This window comes from Vipera ursinii (genome assembly GCF_947247035.1).
Source record: "Vipera ursinii genome assembly, chromosome: 4".
NCBI lineage: Eukaryota > Metazoa > Chordata > Lepidosauria > Squamata > Viperidae > Vipera > Vipera ursinii.
Window position 1 is genome coordinate 101,412,189 of NC_139514.1, and position 17,397 is coordinate 101,429,585.

Below are 17,397 nucleotides of genomic sequence, written 5' to 3' on the forward strand. Positions count from 1 at the left end.
GTTTCTTGTTTGTTTGTTTAGTCAACTAATCATAGATCCATTATATCAGAATGCATAGAAGATAAATTACCTGTGCAAAGCAACTTTTGAAGTGTTGGGCAAAAAGGAAAAAAAAGATGGAAAAACAGAGTGCCAATTAGGCTATTAATCAGAATGGCAATGGACAAAAAAGAGAAGATAATGATATATACCAGTGTAGCATAATATGAGTGATGAATCATTTTTCATTGACATTCATACCTTTGAAAGGACATTTGTCTGATCATAAGATTACTATGCTACTATTGATTCAGGATTTTTGTAGGTATAAAATGATAAATATAGAAAGTGTTTTTTCATTTTTTAAAATGAATAAGGCTCAATTAAAAAATAACTTCCAAATAGCTGTCTTTCCTCAGCATGTTTTCCTCCCTCCCTCCCTCCCTCCCTTCCTTCCTTCCTTCCTCCCTCCCTCCCTCCCTCCCTCCCTCCCTCCCTCCCTCCCTCCCTCCCTCACATTTGTGAAAGCAAAACCTTTTTATAGATACAATTTCACCAGTTTTCAAACAGGAGCTTCTGAGGTAAAAATAATCAAAACACTAAATGTACAGTATTCATTAACTATTAAGAAGCACAATGATAAATTAATTGCATGTTACAGAAATACAAAATAAAGTATCAACTTTTTATGTTTTTCCCCCTTTTCTTTGTCCTGTTTTTCTTCCTGTTTAACTTTGATTTACTGATAAAATATAGTCTCCCAAACCTAAACACACAAAGGGCATACACTCAAACCTTCAAAGGGAATTGTTCCTAACAATCTGGCAACTCCCAAATGTACTATAAGTTGGGAAAGAAGGCAGCAAGAAAGCACAAACCACATATGATCTGCTGGTGAAGTTGTCTGAGTTGAACAAAGATAGAAAAGATAAAGCCACAATTCTATTGCTTTAAGTGGATAAAAATTTTGATAAAATTTTGACAGATGTGGGTTTTCTCCCCCAAAGCATTATAAAATGGCTCCAGATTTTCTATGTGGCCTCAAAATCTAGGGAGAAAGATCAATAGTTTTCTTTCAGCTACATTTTTACTCTAAAAGTACTAGAAAAGGATGCCCACTTTCTTTGACATTTATTTTAAAACTTAGCTTTTACTATTAGCCAAAATCTTAATATCTATTTTTTCATAAATCATTAGACTGCAAAATTATCATTTTTACTGATGGAATTTTGTTGCTTATTCCTGAACTTTATACTACATTTCTCTCTGTGTTGCAGTCAATTGGTTTGAGCAAACTGGGAGATCCTCGGTTTGCTACCTAAATGGGAATTGATGCCAATAGGCATTGATTTATTTATGCATAAATAATTACTATATCTTTATTTGTAGCAAATGCATTAATTATTTAGATATTCATACCTGACCTGACATCTCTCAAATATTTATATTATGTATGAATATGATAAACAGTAGACAGATTCCCTTAGCTTTTACTTGAGGAGAGTCTTGAAAACTCATCCTTTATATTTAAATTATATTCTCTAAGCAAATATACTTTATGGAATTCCCATACATCTGACACACATTTTCAAAAGCTCAATACCATGTTCCATAAATTTCAAAGATTTATTTTTAAAAAATGCACTTCTCAATTAACATTGGGAGTTTGGTTTCCTGAATCTCTACATATTTGTTGGCCCTATCCAACAAAATGCAGTTCAGTGATGAGTAAAGTAATGTTCTATTCCTAGCCAAAAAAACAAAACAAATGCACAGATATGGAATAGGTGATACCTGGCTCAATAACAGCAACTGTGAGAGAGATCTAAGTATCCTAATAGACCACTATTTAAGTATGAGACAGCTGTGTGCTTCAGCTGCCCAAATAGTAAATGTAGCCCTTGGTTTGATCAGTAGAGGGACAGTATCAAGATCACATCAAGTGTTAGCACCAATTTATACTGCATTGGTGAGAACACACTTGAAATATTGGGTCCAACTCTGGTCATCACGATAAAAAGAAGATGCTGAGACTGTAAAAAGAATGCAGAGGAGATGATAAGTGGTTTGGAGGCTAAACCATATGATAAATGACTGAAGGAACTAGGCAGTGTCTAGTCCAGGGGTAGACAACCTTAGCTCTTTTATGACTTGTGGATTTCAACTCCCAGAATTCCTGAGTCAGCATGGCTGGTTAAGGAATTCTGGGTATTGAAGTCCACAAGTCATAAAAGAGCCAAGGTTGCCTACCTCTGGTCTAGTCTAACAAAGAGAAGGATTAGGAGTGATATAATAGCAGTCTTGCAGTATTTGAGAGACTGTTACAGAGGAGAGGGAGATAATCTATTCTCCAAAGCACCTGAAGGCAGGACAAGGAGCAATGGGTAGAAGATCCTTAAAGAGAGATCCAACCTTGAACTGAAGAGAAATTTTCTGACAATGAGAACAGTTAAGTCTAATGGCTTATTTCCATCACTGGAAATTTTCAAGAAGAGACTGGACAGCCATTTGTCCAGAATGATATAGGATCTCCTGCCATGGCAAGGAGTTCGACTAGAAGACCTCTAAGTCCTTTCCATTCATGATGTTCTATGTTCTGAATTGTACTTTATTTTTTTTTGTTACATTGGTGACTACCAATCTCAATTATAGCCAATCTTAATTGGCTGGCAATACAAAGAGCAATAACAATAAACAAAAATAACAATACTTATGTGTATATTTTGAGTAACATCAAACACTAAATGAATTTAATTAACGTTTATTTGCATTTTTCTTAATAAATTTACCTCCTGGGTTCTTTTAAAACATTCATGTATAGCACCTTTAGTTAAATGGTGTGTTTGGGGTCAAAATATATTAGGTAAATAGCTATAACCTTTTTTAAAAGATGGGATATTGTTCTTGGAAAAACTCTAATATTCTCTTTTTTCTTTTCTTTTTTATAATATTTTATTATTTTTTTCCAATGTTACATTTAAGTATTTAAAAAGCAACATGGTGGCTGGGTTAATCAATAGTTAAATCATCTATTTATATAGAAAGTCTTTTCTATTTTCAGTGTTGTCACTCCCTTTTCTGGATTTTCCATTAACTGTATTTGTTGGTCAATTGAGTCCTCAGTCTTAATATTTGATTGTTCCACTTTTTCTGTTATCTTCTGCATTGTTAGTTCTTTGGTTGTAGTCAAAGTTTGGGTTTGTGTATCTAAGCTGGTGTCTTGATCTTTTAAGTTAGGTCTTATTTTATCACAAGCTGAAAGAATAGGTTCATGTATTGCTTTCAACATGGAAAGGATCTTTTCCTGGTCTTCATCCATCTCTTTCACATGTTTATACATAGTCTTTATAGTAGAAATCATTTGTCAAGCAAGATTTTATAGTCTGAGGTATTTCATCATCTCATATAGTAACCAATATTCCTCAAATAAAGAGATAGGAAGGCAATTCCCCACATAAAACTCTAAAGTCAGCAAAGGTTTACATTCACAGTTCAAGTAGGCCAGTTATGCCTCCCAGCTGTCTGTCCAAGCAGTTTATTTCTTCTTTTCCACGTCCTGCTCGGCTGCTTCCTTGGCTCGCTTGGCCCGGATGCCGAAGAGCCGAGCGTTTGCCCGGGCCATGCGCAGAGTGGCGAAGGCCTTGAAGTTCTTCTCTTCTTTCGAGATAACCCGGGCCTTCTCCTTTTTGTAGATGGTTTTAATGGGCATAACTGGACCAGACAGTTGTGTGGCCATCTTGAGTTCCTCTGCTGTGCTGTCTCCCTTCTTGGGTGCAGAAGACTTCCGGGGAAAGAGGATGAGCTTAGAGCGATATTCCTTCAGCCTTTGGATGTTGGCTTGCAAGGCTTCAGTAGACTTGTTCCGGCGCCTGGGATCCACCGCGATACCAATTGTCTGGGCAAATTTCTTGTGGATACCAGCCATCCGGAGCTCTTCCAGGCTGAATCCTCTGCCCAAACGGACCTTTGTATGGTATCGCACAGTGGGGCACCTCACGACTGGTCTAACTGGCCCAGATACTGGGCGAGGAGCAATACGGCGGGCTTTTGCCTGGCGGGCTTTTCTCCTGCGGATCTTCCTGGCAGGCTGGTTGAACCACGTGGCCACTCGTCTTTGCCAGTCCTTATGGAAGTGGGGCTTCAAGATCATGCCATTCCGGTTGGGTGCCATGCCTGCTCAGATCCCTCCCGGGAGAGAAAATGGCCGGCCGGAAAAAGCGCCTCCCAGCTGTCATTTTTCTCTTTTTTCTTATGTCAGATTAACCCATGGGGCAATGCATACATTGAAATTGATACCAAAGTTATCATATGGAAGAGTGAATGAATACTGTGGTTTTTACATTAGATCAATTATTGGATGGTAATGCTGTGTGTGTATGCATCTGTGCATTCCTATGCTGAAGAATTGATATAATTTTTCTGTTATAGTTCATTGCAATTTTACAATTTCTTTGACACCTTGATTTGAACCAGGCACTTTCAATTTCACAACTTTTAGTTTTGCCATATAAACATATCAAAATGTTTAAAAAAACTCTACAAATCCAGAAAGCTCACAATTAGTCTTTATAGATATTTCTTATTGATAAATCAATTTGTTTTGCACATGTTAAAGAGAGAAGGAAGATCCTTATTTTGCCTAAACAATGAAAGTTATTTTCAGATCAGTGTGAAACATTTCAATTTATGTAGATTTCAACAAAAGCAAATATATGGAAATCTCTAAATTTGTACAGAAAAGAAATAATTTAATAATGTTGTTGAAGGCATAATGAGAATAATGCTTCGTTAAAGAACATTTCTGCTATGGCCTATGTTTTGAGAAGAAGCAATTATTCATTTTATTTTGATCCAATCAATATTCTTTTGAGCTATTATATGAAAATTGTTCACTAGACAATGGAAATAGTTTTTCCATGCTCCTCTTATTATTAAGGCACTAGTTCTTTATCTTTTAAATATAAATATATGAGCCCAATTACTCAGTGGACTAAAGATTCAAAGTTGTAATTTATGAACAGATTAGATATAGATTATATATGGAAGACTGCAATACAATTCAATTATTTTAAACAAGTGATAATAAAATACCAATATCTAGTCTAAACATCAAACTGTGCAATCACAGCTGCAAATAATATATGCTTAATTACAATAAAGGTTTATTAAACAACAACAAAAAGTGAAGCAAAATTTCACTTGACTTTGAAAATAAATGCATCTCAGATGTCTAGATACCATTTAGCAAGCATTTACTACTTAGGATTCTTTAATCATTGTTTAACAATAGTGATAATAAACATCCTCCATCAATTCTGGAAAGAAAAAAAATGTACCAGAGAAAATATTGTTGTCATATTCAGTAGCCACATGTGACCAGCTTTCTTGGATCTTGGCTGATTTCCATAAATGCAAAGTAGGATTAGACATGCTGCAGCTGCCAAAAAAGCCAACATAGTTCTAGGCTGCATCAGCATAAAGAAATTATCAAGATCATGGGAATTGATAGTACTGCTCTATTCTGCACTAGTGAAGCCACATTTGAAATACTGTGTCCAGTTCTGGTCACCATGACACTTAATAGATGCTGTGATCCTAAAAAGGATGCAGAGAAAAGAAACAAAGATGATAAGGGGTCTGGAAGCTAAATCGTATGATGAACTTGGTATGTTTAGCCTAATGAAGAGAAAGCTTAGGAAAGACATGATAGCCATCTTCCCATACTTGAAAGACTATCACAAGGAAGAGGGCATTGATTTATTCTCCATAATACCTGAAAGGCAGGTCAAGAAGCAAAGGGTGGAAGCTCATTAGATGGAGATCTAACCTCAAAATATGGAGGAATTTCCTGACATGAGAGTGACTAATCAATGGAACAGTTTATCTTCTGGAGTTGTAGATGCTCCATCACTGAAGATTTTCATGAAAAAAAAGAACTTTAATTTGTTTGGATAGTATAAGGACTCCTGACTTGGATAAGAAGACCTCCAAGGTCCCTTCCAGCCTTATGATTCTATGATTTGGTATGTAGATGGGAGACCAATAGAAATTTTGTACAAATTTGAGTATGAAGTCTGCATCCCAGAAAATGGGAATGTCAAACTACTTCTAGGTTCCCCCACACATGCGTACTAGTCATTCCAACTGTAGGGGCCGGTGCTCATCTTTGTTTCAAAGCCGAAGAGCCAGCGCTTGTCCGAGGACGTCTCCATGGTCATGTGGCCGGCATGACTAGATGCCAAAGGCGCACGGAATGCTGTTACCTTCCCACTGTAGTGGTCCCTATTTTTCTACTTGCATTTTTACATGCTTTCAAACTGCTAGGTTGGCAGAAGCTGGGACGAGTAACAGGCACTCACTCTGTTACATGGCACTCAGGATTCGACCCACCAAACTGCCGACCTTCTGATCAACAAGCTCAGCGTCCTAACCCACTGAGCCACTGCGTCCCACTTCTACATTATTGCTAAAAAAAGCTACATCAATTTATTCTTTCAATTAATAGTCAATTTTATACAAGCATTTTGCCATTTGGCCTTGCCATGCCATTAGACTCTTGTGTTAACCTTCTTATAATTGGATGTGCCTGATAATGTCTGCATGGAGGAGATTTTGATACCCATGGCTATAATAGAGAAGACCTTCACGTGATATGAAAAAAGATCCTTAAAACTCCTAAAGGAAAAGTGGCTAGTTAATGATAATTAGGTATCCATTAAATCTGCTTATGCAAACAGTTTCATTCAGATTTGTACACTGATGGTTTGCAAGCTGTATTCTGAGAGAACGTGATGTTTTATGCAAATTAATCAATACTTTCTAGTACTAAGCACACAACTGATCAAACTCTTCCTGGAAAAACAAGATATTCAGAAAACTGAATTGTTTTGTAACATGGAAATAGAAATGAATATTAATATTAGTTAATGTATAATAGTGGTGGGCCCAATGATCCTGAGCAAAATTATGCTCAGAAACCCTCCTCATAAATCTTGATGTACCTAGGGTTTCCAAAGCAACAAAGATAAAGATCAATTTTTTTCCTGAATCCTGGAAAATATAGAACATTCTTTTATAGTACTGGACATCTCTGACTACTCCAAATGTATATAGTTATAATTATATAAATATATATATATATAATTAATCATATTCACTCAGAGATGATGGTGAGTCTCAGTTGAGAATACAGCAAATTGTTCTTGCAATCAAATAATCATTAGTGTGACTTGAAAGTGCAAAGCATTTTTCTCAAAAGGTGTTTTCAAACATCTGATATCCTTTTGTTAACAGCTGTCCAGTTGAAATTGCCTCATATTGAGAATTGAGATGCGTGGTTTGGCTAAATCATTTGAACATCTCTTGAGAAATTACATTGCAGTTATCTGCCAATTCAGCCTATCATGCTTCCCTCTAACATTTCCTCAGGGAAAAGTTGCAGAGAAAATTAAAAAGCTGAGGTCAGTGTTTCAAGGAATTCAGATTTCAAATTATTAGATAACAAAAGAAGTTACTTCTGAAAGTTCTGAATTTGTGGGCTGTTCAGATCTTGATAGGAGAATAGAATTGGGGAAAAATAATACATTGGTTTGCAGCAGGAAAAAAATCCATTTGGACTTCAGAAACATAGTGAAAGTACAGTTGTAATTTCATCCATTATCTAACAAATTTTTGAACAGGTTTGTTAGAGGGGAAAAAAGAATACTACTTGTGTGGCATAGATTGAGCAGTAGTTATAGCAATGTTTAGAGAAATCTAGCATGGATCTGATCTATTTATGCTTAGTTTATCCAACAATAAAGCTGGTTTACAAAATCTACACATGTAACATCTGGTTTTATTGAAAGAGAAAAAGCAAATGACAACAGAATTGATAACCTGCGTTGCTTGGCAACATCAGAAGAAAGCTAAGCTGTGGCTTAAAAGGTCATAATACCTTTGATAATTATGAATTTTCAAATGTAAAAATATACTTATTTTTTATTCTCTCTTTATCTCCCCCATAAACCTTCCTTTTTTGCCAAATCAAAGTAATTTGAACTAAAAACAAATTATATGTTTGAACTTTTTCAAACTTCAGGATATCATTATATCTATAGAAAGGAAGGGAGTGTTTGTGAATGGTGTCTCAATAGGCATATACCTGCCTGCCTGCCTGCCTGTCTGTCTGTCTGTCTGTCTGTCTGTCTGTCTGTCTGTCTGTCTGTCTGTCTGTCTGTCTATCTATCTATCTATCTATCTATCTATCTATCTATCTATCTATCTATCTATCTATCTACCTATCTATCATGTCCTTGTTTTATAAAATACTCATTTTTCTTCTTTCCCCATACTGTATGTTTATCTTAGCAGACTAACAGAGTTAGAGGTGATCTTGATGGTTTTATTGTCCAAATCCCAGCTCAAGCTAGGATTATACCATTCCAGATATTATACTATTCCGGATATTCTCTTCTTAAAAATCTCCAACAATGGAGCATCCACTACTTCTGGAGGGAAGCCGTTCTGTCAGAACCAAGTTTTGTATTTTGTGAAATTTATTTTGGCAATGTTATTGAGCTCAGTTTATTGTTATCAGGTACAACAAGGGGGCACAACTGTTTGTGACGTATCCTTCTGTTACTCTGCTTCCTTGGACATCCATACCTATTTCCCAGCAAAGTGTTCTTTGGAAGACATAGGAAAGACAGAGAGATTCAGACCATAGATGAGATACAGCATTCTGTAAGTATGGAAAACTTGCACATCTTGGCCCTGGATATTTCATCCAATCTTTGGTAAGGGGAAAAAAGACCAAAACAACAAAAGTAGTTTCTTTTGCATCAAATTACATCAATATCATTGATGTGGATAAGGAAAAAAAAACCCTGAGAACTAGTTTTTTTGTTTAGAAAAATGAGTAAAAGGAAGCATGGCAAAATTATACATTACGTGTGTAGTGGAAATAATAGAAAATAAAGACACTCCTGTCTCTCATAATAATAGAATGAATGAAGGCAAGTAGAAATAGCTACTTCTTCACATGGCATATATTGAAATCACTGGGATCCCTATTAGAGATATGTTAGGAGAAAAGGCAGGCAATAGTTATCTGTCATTAGCCCTTAGTTAATCCCAGTAACAATATTTTTTTTTTTATTAGACATACATAGGCTTGCTTCAAAAGGTTTCTTTTAATGTTCTTTCTTTTCCTTTAACAGTGAAAAGATAGGAAATGTTCACAACACACCTACAGATATATCTGAGCAGGAAAAATGATTTCACTGGTTTGCATTGCTTATGTTACCTGTTAATGAATTGATTGATAATTCTCTGTGCAATTAGTCAATTACAGAAGTAAGGGCTTAAACTGGCTGAATCAAGCTTGAGCTGGTCAGAACCGAACTCCCGACAGTGAGCAGTGAATTAGCCTACAATACTCCATCCTAACCACTGCACCACCAAATGCTAAGTGCCTTAACCTAGTTCTCTGTTACTTGGGCAAGACGGCAATTACAGTCCTCCATCAAACTCCTCTAAGAAAAACCAAGATTGTCAGAGGAAAATGTGGATACCAAGCCACTTTTCCTTTCAACCTGCTTGGTTAGTTTTGAAAAAGAACATTTGAATTGTTTTTCCTTCCTTCCTTCCTTCCTTCCTTCCTTCCTTCCTTCCTTCCTTCCTTCCTTCCTTCCTTCCTTCTTTTTTTCTTTTTCTTTTTGGAATAAAGTTAGCTCAACCAGGTATTTTTTTTTTCCTTGTATCCCTCATATTTGGCCGAAACTGTGCAATGCAACTCGGGAAACTCAACTATAAAATATCAATTAATCAGACACTGTTGCCTGAGCATGTTTAAACAGTTGCTATTTCTAAACTAGCTTATAAAGATGTCTCCTAAGCCAGGGGTCCCCAACCCCTGGTCCATGGACTGGAACTGGTCTGCGCCATGCCAACAGCTGGTCTACGCGAACAAGCAAAGCCCCATCCACGGGATGTAGGCAGCACACGAAACCATGCCCCCTCTGGTCTGCAGAAAAACCTTTTTCCATGGGACCAATCCCTGGTGCCCAAAAGGTTGGGGGCTGCTGTACTAAGAACCTGGAAGGAAAGTGTGCTATAGAGTATACTGAATAAAAAAGTGCTAACAGCAAAGCATTCAATCAAACGCATTAAAAACAAACCAACAAGCAGCTTTCTTTGCTGCTTTGTACAGAAATGGAGTTCTGTTTACACAAATGGGGCAGGTTTTGTATACCACTTTTCAATCTAGAACTCCAAAACAATTTTCAACATTTTAAAAATTATGCCACAAAATAAAGCAAAGTTTCCAAGAAAAAAAAATAATGATAGGGCTTTAATTTTAAATATTGTATTATTGTTTTTATACAAAGGAGGAGGCATCTAAGAAGAACAATCTAATAAAAGTAGTTTTATAATAAAATCTCCTAAAACATTAGGTGAAATGTTTCATTGTTACTGTGCTAGATTAAAGTATATTCTTTAGGCAGAACAATAGAAAGCTGTGATTCTTGACATCAGCTTTGCTTTCTCAGCAAAGCCACTTATGTTACAAAAGGTTGGAGAGAAGTTAAACTGGAACTACATCTATTTCACTGGAGATATAGCCTGGGCTTTAAAACAAATATGAAAACTATAGCTCATGTTTTATATCCTTGCAAAATAAAGGAGGGAAATTATGAGGCAAGGGAATAGCACGGGAGAGACTCTATCAGCAGCTTACAATTTTCATATAATTTTAATGCAAGCTTCAGCTAACTTAACACAAATTATTTTACCTTCTGAGCTATGATCATTTACAGTCTAATGCACGTTACCCATGAGGGAAAAATGAGCATTTCAATATCCACTGAATAATTAGCCAAAATTGCCTTTTGATGCAGTTGAGGGTGATAAATGATTCCCTTAAAAGTAGACAATATACTGTCAGCCTCCTTAAGTTTAAGTACTTACTAATTTACTAATATTAGGAAACATACATGTGGATTTTCAGAATGAAATGCAAGACAAATTTGTCCATGTGGTTAAGGGGATATTTAAAGATAATAGGGAGAAGGCAATAAAGCCATAGTTATATTTGAGGAAGAAATCTTTCATTCTCCATTTTCTGGGTAAAATTCTTTGCTACTGTATTAGGAAATGCAGAGATGATAATGATGAAGTACATTAAAAAATAAGCAACTTTTTCAGACGATCTATATACTGTATGCATGCCTCTTACATCTCTGAAGTTGTAATACAAGAGGGAGAGGGACATTCTGAAATTTAAATGGATTTTTTAGTCCTACACAAAATCTTGAACATGGTGATTCTCCCCCCCCCACTTTTCCATTTATTAAAAGACAACGAGCTCATGTGAAAAATTTAATTTTAACAACTGTGTGAACTTTAATGTTGCCACTAATGATGTGGTAGGACTGAGCTGGATAATGGAAGCACACAACACATTTTATTGTGCATATAGCTACGGTAATTATGGTTTGCTTATGGCATGTTTTCCCCATTTGAAGGCTATTTCTCTGCATGCAGTAGCTACTTAGAAGATGGCTTTTTTTTAAAAAAAAAGATTTCTAGGGCAATATTGTCCCCTGTCTCCATGAGCCACTGTATCCCAGGACCTCTGCCCACTTTTCACCAATGTCTAGTTTATCAACTGGGCAGGAAATTGTTTTTTGCTTTTCTTAGGATTACCTGATCAGCACTGGAAAAGTCCAAACAGGAACTAGATGACAGCAAAAGGACTATAGATATCTTGATCTCTAGTTGTCATTCAGGTGATTGCAGCCCAGATATGGTATCCCTAAATAAGGAGCATTGAGAAGACAGAGAAAGATGCATTAACTTTATCCTGTTCTCCAGATATCTTTATCAAAGTTGTGCTGTAACATTGGGATTTTGCACTGGTTATCCATTCCTGCTTCAGAGGAAGAAGGGTTTCTGCTTCTGCTCTTTTCCAGAGAAACTGTTCAGGAACCTAGCCTCAACGTATCCTACTGTGAATTTTACCATGAGGCAAGTCGAAGTCATATGCTCTGGATGTGTCTGGGAAAAGGCAGAAGGAAGTGACTTCAGATAAGCAATTTCTTAGACAAAGAGCAGGCAGGGGATAGAAGTAAATAATTAGTTATTTAGTATATTGTACAATCTCCTTCTGGTTGGTAAAACATGAAGTAGTGAAGAGTCAGTGTTATTGAATCCACATCTTCAACTCATTTTTTTTTAATGTACTGACTTCTGAGAACCTCTCATTGAATTCAGGAAATTTACATTTAAATTGTTGTTGTTGTTAGTTGCGAAGTCGTGTCCGACCCATCACGATCCTATGGACAATGTTCCTCCAGGCCTTCCTGTCCTCTACCATCTTCTGGAGTCCATTTAAGCTCATACATTTAAATAGTGAAGGTGAATTAAATGTAGTTCTATCCCAGCATAGTTATGGTCAAGCTGTAAATTTCCTCTAGGGTATGTACATTCCTGGAGTGTTGAAAATATTTGTCAGCTTTCAGGAGAATCTGTAAAAACTGAGGCGGATATTCAAATGTTATAATGCAGTTCATCTTATTTTAGTATCACATTATTTCTTAGATATAGATATTATTAATTATCATTTCTTTTCCTAGATTTAATATATGTATTAGTTAAATGATAATATAGATAGATGATAGATAGATAGAAAGAGAAAGATGGAGATAGGTAACTATGCAAATAAATGGACTATTTGGGTTTCTCTTTTTGATGGTACTTTGCTGACAACTCCTGATATCAGAATGGACTCAAAAGAAATCAAAGGTGTATCCCCAATGAGAAAAAAAAAATAATGGTCTTTTAAAACATGAGAACATGAGGACTTAGATAACAATTGTATGTAGTACCTGCAATTAAAGTCAAATTATTGGTGAGGTATGATTTCTACTGGAATATAAAAACAAGAGCTCCAAAGGTCTATAATAATTCAAGTAATGTCTCACCAATTAGCCATTAGACTTACATCGATAAATAATTACATACATTCATAAATAATAAAGGAAGCAGCAATTATGTTTGATAAGATGTGGGTAAAAGAAGAAATTACTGAAAGGAAAGAATCCTAATGGAAGGAAACAAAACCAGGTTAAATTTGCACTTGAATATGTAGATGTATAGTATTTGATGATTCTCTCTTAACAACTGGGAAAAAAAATGAAGTAAGATAAATTTGATAAATTCACCCGAAGCCATTAAAACTGTAACTTATCATGTGGTGAAACATTTATATCAGTTGGGAAATCAAAGCTATGGAAAAAATACACCAGCTTCTTGATTATGGGAAAAAAATAGCAAATTACTTAATAATCTCAAAACATTATTATGGGAAAATAAGACAAACCCCCCCACCAAAAATGGCTGGTGTTTCAGATCCTGCTAAGTTGTGTGCTTTGTTAACTTAATCCACAATAGCTTGGTCCCTATTAAAGGCTAATCTTTGAAAGTAACTAAAAGAAAACCATATATAGACTTAAAGTATTAGCTACAATATCACGGGATCTAGTCTGCAAAAGAGATGAAAACATTAAACTTAATAAATAGTTATTCCCATTGTGAAATACACATCTGTTGGCAAGAAATTGTTTACCTCGATTATAGATCTCAGTGTGACTTTTCACTGTATAAGCAGAAATACCTTGTGGAAGAAACTAGCTAACCCAGATTCTTCTTTCTGGTTAAGACCCTCTACTCAAATGCCTGAAAGTTTGTACTTGTATCAATGGTTCCCTAATCCAGATATACCCACCCATTAAGTGGTCAAACAAGGGTGAATGAAGTTTATCAATATGTATGCCAACTATATGTGAGATGCCCAGATGTCAAAGTTCCATGACAAATTTCCTAACATTATTTTATACAGAGAAAATATGGTTCTAATGGCACATGACAACCTGGCCTGAGAAGACCACCATGAAACTTAGATAACTACAGTGACTCTAACTCTCTATACATCTACAAAGCCAAGACCAAAGTGAAGATATTCAGCAATAAATGTGCTGTAAATAACTAGCATTTGGATGGGGAGCACATTGAACAAATTATTATTATTATTTTTATCGGGATGGACTTTACCAACACATGTTTATGGGAAAATTGCCTAAAAACCTCAAGTAGGACTGAGGTAGGCTCCAAAAATTTGCACAAACTACTTAACTATAACTAAGCATATATTTTGATTCCTCTATTTAAAAATATAAAATGTAAAAATAACTCCAAGAATGCTGAATCGTCAGGTCTTTCAAAAATTAACTTGAACAAAATGAGGCCCATTTCACTGGACATTTTTTCCCCAAAAAAGATTTGCTTCCTGAAAAACTCTTGGCGATTTTGATAGACTCTTTCAAACAATTTCAGAATGGTTATATTGCATAGGAATCTTGAGAAATATAAAATTAACTTTTAAAGATTATAATGTATTTAATTGCATAATGTTTTGCACATGTACATTCCCTAATTTATCATTAAGAAAGTGACTTTTCCATTTTAAAAAGAAATACCTTGAAGTATTTGAATTTCAAAAATTAACATAGTGCTGGTACATTTTAAGGAGCTTAATATACAAGATATTTTCAGAATTTTTATCTGTTCTATAAACAATGAAATTCCACCCATTCTTTGTAAAACGAGAAATCACTTCTTAGGCTTTATTGAATATATTGAATTTTATCACAGACCTTTTTTTTCAAGTATTGGTATTTATCAATCTTATTTTACCAATAATCCATTGAAATATTATCCAGATATTTCTGTTGATAAGCAATGATTCACTTGGTTGTAATAAGAAAACACTAATGTTTTCTTTGTTTAGTTTTAACTTTCACATTTTTATTCTGGTCATCAAATATGTGTACCAAACCAAGTTTTGGAGAAAAATGATCCTTCCCTTTATAATGCTTTTTTTTAGCAAGTTCTTTCAAAATTCTGATAGTTTATTGGAGAAACAATGATCCTTTTGAATGATGGCCTCATTAGTATGTCACTGAATGCTGGCTTGTATGTGAGGCTCTTATTGATACCACTAATGTAAAAGTTCAAGTCATATTTTTAGTGTATGCTGACAAGAACCTTTTATGCTGCCATAGAGACTGCCAAATGTTATTATCAAATTATTCCTCTTTATGTCCCTGGATTATTTCAGCCTGTAGTAAATGCATCATAATCTATTCCAGATAGTCTGATATACTGTATTTTTGAAGTTATATCCTTAAGTTATGTTGGAAAAAAATGAATTATTTATCATCTTGAAGATCCCTTGACATACATATTCAAATTACTGTATACTTGTTTTCTTGTATATGACTTGCTTGTCTAGATATAATGATGGAACTGGTGGAGGCCAGGTTTATTTCCTGCAGTTTGTTTATACATTCCCACTTCTTATATATCCTCAAAAGTACAACAAATAAGCTGTTACCAACTTGGCCTGTGTGATATGAGAATGTAATAACAGCCATGACCATATTTGCTGCTGATGTGGGTTTCACTGAATCCTTATGGTGGTCCATTGGCAGTTTAAAATAAAACAGCAAATAAAATCTAAAAACAAATTATTGCAATAAGTAAAACAAGAAACATCTGAATGAATTTTTATCCACCTTCTTTTTCTTCCTAGGATTTTCTTTCAAGTTCAGGATCTGTTTTTCTTTAATCAACCAACGGCTGATCCATTGGTTGTGCAAGAATTGACCAACTGGCTTATGCTTGAGACTTATTGGACTGAGAGAGAGTGACTGGCCCAAAGTCAGCCTGCCAGCTTTCATTCCTTAGGCAGGACTGGAACTCACAATCTCCAACTTTCTAGTCTGATGCCTTATCCACTAGACTAATCTGGCTCTCATTTTCATTCACGTTCTTCTAAATCGAAATCCAAGACTAGACTAGACTAGTCTCAGTTAGTAACCCCAGGAAACATAAGAGACATCATGTATCCATGTTTTAAGACATTCTGTTTCCTGCTTTGATTAGGAGATGCATTATGTTTTATGAGCAATATTTTTCTGGAAAAGTTTCCATTCATTTCCAAGAGGCCCCAAAGTTTTCAAAGTATTTGAATTTACAAAGTATTTAAATTTCAGTTTTTGAATTTGAGTTTGCAAAGTATTTGAATTTGCAAAGTCTCAAGAATGGATGGGCAATGAATACTACAAACATTTTTCAGACTAACCAGAGACTTCTGTTCCACAACAAAATATTGCAATACTAAAGGGGCAACACCCATTGGAGCAAATAAACTTGTGATGGCTCATCCTTTGAAGCATGATATCTATCAAAATGAAAATAGCACACAATATGCGATCCTGGTGATGCATGTCACTGCACGTTTTTTTTGTTCGTCAGAAAAGTTCATTTCTAACTGTACATTTTCCCTGCTCTCTGCACCTGTTGTGATAACTTATCTGGTAACCATAGTGAATCCCATATGACTAGTTATGTTATGGTTTCAGTCTGTTTAGTGTGCATGTCTAGAAAAGGTTCCCACAGTTATTTCTTTATTATGTTTCACTTTGCTGTTACTGACTGTTACGTTAGGATGTAGTTAGCTAGCTCTCTTTATAATATATATTTAGTTTTTATATTTTAGTTTTTATATTTTTGTAATTAAAAGGTATTTAGTAAGATTATGCATCATGTTTTATTTCCTTCCTTCATGCACATCATGCATTCTCTGAAGCACGGTCCTTCGCCCTCTACTAAGGTGATTTATACCTTAACAATGCAAAGGTGACTATTTCTGTTTTTTCATCCTCTAAGGATTGGAGCGTACCCAGGAGAGCCAGATTTGATCTGCATAAGGTGTGACCTGTTAGAGGAGCTTTGATCTCATTTTTATTACAACAATTAAACATTTTGTCTTACTGCAAATACCATTATCTAGAAAAGGCCTTGTACCATTCTTAACAAGATACTATGTCCTTCCTTTCCTACTAGACACCAGTTCAATGGCTAACAAGAATATATATTTAAGTGTTAATGTACAGTAAATGATTCAGCAATCAAGGCTTGAAAGCTTAAAGCAAAACAGATACATTTAAAGAATGTGGGAACATGACGATGCACTCATGGCTGTTACAATAATATTTATTTCATTAAATTTATGCAGCCATAATGTCAGTATAACAATCAGGGTTTTAATTGCACAGGGTTAGTTTAATCTTTTTTAAATTGGTTTTAACTTTTGTATTGTTGATTTTTAATTCCCTGTTAACCGCCCTGAGTCCTCAGGGAAAGGGCGGTATATAAATGTAATATATATATATATATATATATATATATATATATATATATATATATATATATATATATATATATATATATATATATATGTGTGTGTGTGTGTGTGTGTGTGTGTGTATGTGTGTGTGTGTGTGTGTGTGTGTGTGTGAGACAGTCTGGGTT

General features: G+C 35.1%; 1 protein-coding gene across 1 annotated transcript; it reads right to left on the reverse strand.

Annotated features, from left to right (window-relative positions):
• Positions 1–3,506: 3,506 nt before the first annotated feature.
• On the reverse strand, positions 3,507–4,192 carry LOC310639725 (large ribosomal subunit protein eL13-like). Its single transcript, XM_083361588.1, has one exon. It carries the CDS (start codon positions 4,148–4,150, stop codon positions 3,515–3,517), a length of 636 nt encoding a protein of 211 aa, XP_083217714.1. The 5' UTR covers positions 4,151–4,192; the 3' UTR covers positions 3,507–3,514.
• Between the last annotated feature and the right edge of the window lie 13,205 nt (positions 4,193–17,397).

What these genes read in the sequence shown, in the direction of transcription:
- LOC310639725 (XM_083361588.1), bottom strand. Translation starts at nt 4,150, where the DNA reads ATGGCACCCAACCGGAATGGCATGATCTTGAAGCCCCACTTCCATAAG.